The following is a 6,299-nucleotide window of genomic DNA, read 5'->3' as shown; positions in this document are numbered from 1 at the left end:
ACTACTAGAGAAATTTTAATTTAACAAGTTTTAGCTATTGTGAAGATACTCTTCTTTTGAAGGGATATAAAAGGATGAGATTTTAGTTTAAAACACTTGTTAATTGATATGATAAATTAGAAAAAAAAAAGTTATTTTAAAAAATTAAGGAACCATCTATTTTACCGAACATCTAAAAATGGTTAAAATTTTCTAAAAGTTGCATTTTGGTCTCCCAAAAGCATTCGTAAACGAAAATATAAATCAACCCGTTAAGCATTATACAACAATAATATATATCAAGTTTCAGAATAATGTAGCATATTACATATAATCTAACTTATAAATCTAAATTTCTATACGAAAATTCTGCTCTTTATATTTAAGGAAGTATGTATATAAATAAGATATAAAATCATCTTCCATGGTGAATGTGCGGCAAAATTGAAGCTTTTATGCTATCCCCAACGATACTCGTAGTGCCACGCGAAGCAAAATTGTTCGAGTCTGAAGCTTCCACATCCAATAAACATATCGTTTCCTCATAGTTGGACGAATCATTATTATTAGCCCATGAATGTTGAACTTGCATTGATCGCACTCCCTCCAACTCCATAGCCACTTCTTTCATGCTGGGCCGCTCTTCCCCTTTAATTCTCAAGCATTTCATTGCTACCTTAGCCACTTGTTTAACAGCTTCCTCAAAACTTGCCTCTTTCACCATCATCGCTTTCTCCACAACTTCTTCCAACCGATCTTCTTTCATTGCACAAAGCACATACATTGCTAGGTTCCTCTCCTCTTCTGGCCCATCAAAACTCACCGCTTTCTTCCCAGTTATAAGCTCTAACAACACTATTCCAAAACTATAAACGTCGCTCTTCTCTGTCAACTCGCTTGTCAATAAGTACTCTGGGTCTAAATACCCTAATGTCCCTTGTACCAACGTGGATACTTGTGTTTGATCCATTGGAACCAACTTTGACGCTCCAAAATCGGATACCTTTGCAGTGTAATTATTATCTAAAAGTATGTTGGTCGTCTTGACATCTCTATGAATAATTGGAGTGGAAGCTGACGAATGTAAATACGAAAGCACACCTGCAGTCTCCAATGCTATTTTTAAGCGGGCTTCCCACGAAAGTGAAGCATGCTTGGTTTTGTCATGGATGTGTTCAAAGAGGGTGCCATTGGTTACAAACTCATACACCAACAACGGGACTTGTGTCTCTAAACAACATCCCAAGAGTCTGACCACGTTGCGATGGTTGATTTGAGACAAAACAATAACTTCATTAATGAATTGATCAGTTTGGGATTGGTCTATAAGTTTCGATTTCTTGATTGCCACTGCCAAGCCATCTTCTAAGACTCCTTTGTAAACAGTACCGTACCCACCTTTGCCAACAATAGTGCTATGGTCGTAGTTGTTTGTGGCCTTCTCCAATTCTTCTTGGGTGAAAATTCTGACCATTTCATTTGGGGAGGATTGCCATTGAGAAAGTTGTTGTTGAAGTATGAAACCTCCATTTTCTTTAAAAAATTTCTCTTTCCTTTTGATGAACTTCCACTTTTTGTAACCCAAGAATATCCATGTGCTAGCAATTAATAAAACAGTGAACCCTACTCCAATTCCTACATTTTGCTTGGGTACGTATATCATTATTTATATTCAAAGCATATATATGGAGAATTAAAGCATACAAAAAGATTTGATAAGTATTAGAGAACATAAAAACATACCGATTATGATGGGAATAGCCTTGGAATCTCGAGTGCAGCCGTGTCCATCTTCCCCTCGTCTTCCATCTCCTTTATAGTTTTTAGGACATTTGCAAGTATAGCTTCCATTTGTGTTAATGCATTCGTGCGTGCAGTCATTCAGCTCTTTATGCTCGCATTCATTTATATCTAAACAAATCCACAAAATTAAATTGAACAATAAAGTCATTACAAACATTAACACTTCCATTACCAAATTAATCTTCCTATATATAATTTCTTTTTCCTTTTCATCTATATAGACACCGACAAACTTAGGGCTTACTATTTATTGACAAAACTTTATAATTCACCGAAAATGATATTGAAAAAAAATTTAGAAGTGAAACTTAACTTTGAGTATACAATGAGCTGAAAGCTTGTTTCACCACTGAGTTAGTGATTAGTATTGATATTATAATTTATATATACATATATATAAAATATAAAATTGACAGAGGCTCGAGCCCTCCAGATCACCTATTCTAAATCTGTCGATGCATCGAAATCATTTTCTTGCCTAGCATTGCTCTAATTAACCTTTAAAACTTTGATAAATATTCATGGTCATAAAAATTCATTACATGCACTTGATTATTAAGGGCATGTTTAATAATTATGTATTTTGTTTCTTGTTTCTTGTTTTTCGTTCCTTGTTTCTTTCTTTTTTTTTAAAAAAAAAAACAAGAAACAAAACTATGTTCGATAACTATTTATGTTTATTGTTCTTGTAAATTGAACTAAAAGCATAATTTTGTTTGATAATTATTTTTTGTTTCTCGTTGTTTGTGTTATTTTTCATAACATTTTCCATTATTTTTCTAGTATATAGAATTCATTAAAATATAAAAGAGTAGTTATACAACCTCAACATTTTCAAATATACATAAATCCTTGTTGCAAAATTAAAATTAATAACAAGTTACAATACAAATTTTGATTCTAATTCAACCGATTGTAAATTCCTAAAAATAACCAAAATGAATATGTTAATAAAAAAAATTATACAAGATAAAATTCTAACTAATTTAGAAGGAACTAAAAGTAATAAATTTAAATTTAAAATAACATATAAACATGTCTATTGCAAAATTTTAAAATTGACAATTCAGGAAATATTTAAACAAACATATTAAATATCTAAATTTGAAAGGTCAAAATAATATATAAATTTAAATATTCAACCGTTTTAAATTTAAAATTGAATTAAAGATGTAAATACGAAAAATAAATAAATGTAGCTAAATAGAAAAGAAACTTTAAAATTAAAAATGAAAATTGAAATCAAATAATCATTAATTAAATATTAAAAATTTAAATTTAAAATTAAATTAAATATATAAATATAAAAAATAATAAAGAAAGGAAAAAATATTAAACATACATGAAAAACAAATAAAAGAAATAAAAAAATATTAAACGTATCTGAAGAATTAGTCAAAGAAGGAAAAAATATTAAACATATATGAAAAATTAATAAAAGAAGAAAAAAGAGAAGAGAGATTTCTAAACCTAGTAAAATAAATTAAAATATATACAAATTATAGCAAAAATTTTTAATCTATTATCACTAGCATATTAGTGATAAAATTTGTTATAAGTTGAAAGTATTTTATAAAATTTACTATTTTTGAAAATTTCCGAAAAAGAGAATGGGAGTTGAACTCAAGAAATGGAGGAAAAATTGATTTTAAGCGTGTCTCTGCCGATGAGCAAACAAACAATAATAGATTACAAAAAAATTGAAATAAAATAAGACGAAAAGATAACTAGGAGGAAACTACTTTTCATATTTTCTCAATTATTGTTCAATTTTAAAAAATATTTCTTAAAATTTGAAAACGACTATTGTGTTTGTTAAAAGATGATAAACAAAAAGAGAAGAAGAAATAAAAAGGTTATCAAACAAGTCCTTAATCTTTACCATTTTCTATTTATTGGTCGATTCTTGATCGATCTATTTTGTCTTAATTTTTGTAGTCTTTAGTTTCGTTCCATCTATTTTCCTGTTGTCTCTCACTAACCTTTATAATAACGAACATCATTATTAATTCTTTTAAAAAATAATGAAATTGTAAGATGAAAATTGAGTAGCTTGAATGATGAAATTGTAAGATATGAAGGAAAATTAGTAGAGAAAAGTAAGGTATTCATACCTTGATCACATCCTTGAGGGAGATATGGATTTCCTTCGTAACCATCCGGACATTGGCAACGGTATTGAGATCTATCATCAGAGAAACTACTATTCCTTTTACTATTTATTCCACAAACATCAATTATTGTTTCATTTCCAATACTCCAATCAACCACAACCTCAACTTCCTTATCTTCAAAATTATCAATAAAACTTGATTTAAACTTAAACCCTTCTTCTCCAACCACAAAAGCATACCCACATGAATTATTCTTCACTAAACTACGATTAGTATCAGGTAACACTGGACCCACAGCCAAACTCAAATCACTCAACCCATTTGGAATATCCAACTCACAACATCCAGTCCCAGAACACGACCCATCAACTATAATACTATTATTTGTACATATCGCAACACAACCAGTTAGAAATTCACCTCCCTTTAGCATCCCTGTGAATAAACCGAACGTATTGCAACCGATGGCGATGAACTTGTTTTTGCCATCCGCAATCGGTAATGTCGCCGGTGCAGAAAGGTTGGTTGTGTTGGGGATAAAAGGAGTACCACTCACTAATTGCACATCCTCGTAGCAATATCGGACTATAGGCTGCAACATGTGGAGCTCACCATTGAGTGATATATTGGTAACGCTAATGTTTGTGTCCTTTAGAAACGCCTTTGGAGGGTTAAAGGCTTTGTCACATGTAATTAAGAATGCTTGGTTGAAATAACATCCTTGTTTTACTCCAAATGGATATGGAATTCGTAAGTCGCCACACCATTCATCACAATCAGGTTTGGCTTGTGAGGCTGCTGAGGCCAGTGTTGATAATAAGATGATCACCGTGAGACCCACAAGAGTCTTCCTCAAACGCTCCATCTTAAAGCTGAATTAATAAATTAGATCGAGAGAAACTGAAAGTATATTTAAGATGTTGGGATGATGGGAAGACTTCAATATTGAACATTTCAAGCTTTCAATGGTCGCCATTTTCTACTTTCACATTAATTAAATGACAAAAGTTTGGAGAAACATTGTTTTCATTATTTATTAATTTTTTAATTACTCAACCTAGGATCTCTTGTTAGTATTTGGTTCCATTATTTTATTTAATACAAACAAAAGTCAATCTGCCATAGTCTTTTAAGGTGGCACACAATCAAAATTGGAAACCACATATGAGTTATAAAAACATCATAAAGATAAGTCAAATAAGTATTATATATTTGTGTGTTATGTTAGGTAATTATTTTTTAGGTTAGTTTGTTTGATGGTTTTGTTGGTTGTGCCAAGGCCATGAGGTTCAATTCCCTCTCTACTTTTAGCAATAAAATACCTTTAAAAAAAACAAGAATAATAGATATATAAATAAGAACCAGAATAATAGATATATAAACAATAACAACTATTCTATTCATACAAAATCTGAAATGGTTACCACAACCGTCACTATTTATGTCTGCTTCATGGAATAATACAGTTTTTCTCGAGTTTGATTTTTCTCATGTTCACATTTAAAAAATAGACAGATATTAAGACCCTAGACTCAAGGTTTAACATTTCAAAGATTAGAAAAAGAAAACGAAAAGGTCCATAAACATGGTCAACTGAAGCATGCCCATTGGAAAATAATAGTAAGAAATTGGTTATCATACTAAAACATTCCCCTTTTATTTTTCCAAAAATATAACCCTACATTAACTTAGCCCCATTTCAGAAATTCAGTTTGTAATTAAAAAAGAAATTAATTTGTGTTATTTTCAAATATAGCAAAATAAATCAAAGTATTCAAAATTTATTTACAATAGACTGCGATAGATCAAGATAGACTTTAATATGTGTAGATCATGATAGATTTATGTAATAGTCTATCTTGATCTATCTTATTCTATCACACAAATAGACTGTGACATTTTCTTATAATTGTAAATATTTTTAGTAGTTTTGTCCTTCCATATAATTTATGTGTTATAGTTGTTTAAAAAAATCAAAAGCAAAAACAAAAAATGTTAATTTTCATAAATATAATAAAACATCAAAATATTTATAGTTTAGGCAACAAAATCAAAAGATCCATGAAATCGGCCATTTTTAAAAAGTATTTCACGTTTGACTTTCTTCCCATCATTTTCTCTTCTGCCATTTTTTTTTATTTCCTTTCCAACGTCCTTCTCTTCTTTTGCAGTTTTTTTTTTCTTTTATATTTTTTTAATCATGGTCATCTTGTATTTTTTTTCTTCAAAATGTTATCTGGTTCAAGATTATGTGAAATATAAACTAGTACACGATATGAACAAAAATTAAATATAAATTAGTACACGATGTGAACAAAAATCATTGGATATTGGCTTAGATCAACTATAAAAGATAAAAAATCGTTAAGAATATTGATACACGATGCAATTTTTGGTTTTACA

General features: G+C 29.8%; 1 protein-coding gene across 1 annotated transcript; it reads right to left on the bottom strand.

Moving 5' to 3' along the window:
- Positions 1-332: 332 nt before the first annotated feature.
- On the bottom strand, positions 333-4,846 carry LOC116404729 (wall-associated receptor kinase 5-like). Its single transcript, XM_031888062.1, has 3 exons — positions 3,897-4,846; positions 1,723-1,890; positions 333-1,614 (listed from the first exon to the last, which is right to left on the bottom strand). The coding sequence occupies exons 1-3, from the start codon at positions 4,759-4,761 to the stop codon at positions 395-397; spliced, it is 2,253 nt and encodes a 750-aa protein (XP_031743922.1). The 5' UTR covers positions 4,762-4,846; the 3' UTR covers positions 333-394.
- Positions 4,847-6,299: the final 1,453 nt, after the last annotated feature.

The sequence above is a fragment of the Cucumis sativus genome, chromosome 6 (genome assembly GCF_000004075.3).
Source record: "Cucumis sativus cultivar 9930 chromosome 6, Cucumber_9930_V3, whole genome shotgun sequence".
NCBI classification, from domain to species: domain Eukaryota; kingdom Viridiplantae; phylum Streptophyta; class Magnoliopsida; order Cucurbitales; family Cucurbitaceae; genus Cucumis; species Cucumis sativus.
Note: the sequence above shows the minus strand (reverse complement) of the source record. Positions and strands in the feature narration are given on the sequence as shown.

Bases quoted from the DNA above. Each gene is read 5' to 3' on its own strand.
- LOC116404729 (XM_031888062.1), bottom strand. From the start codon at position 4,761: ATGGAGCGTTTGAGGAAGACTCTTGTGGGTCTCACGGTGATCATCTTA. The intron at 1,891-3,896 runs GTATGAATACCT...GGATTTGTTTAG, and splicing joins CCCTCAAGGATGTGATCAAG to ATATAAATGAATGCGAGCAT. The intron at 1,615-1,722 runs GTATGTTTTTAT...AGCAAAATGTAG, and splicing joins GGCTATTCCCATCATAATCG to GAATTGGAGTAGGGTTCACT.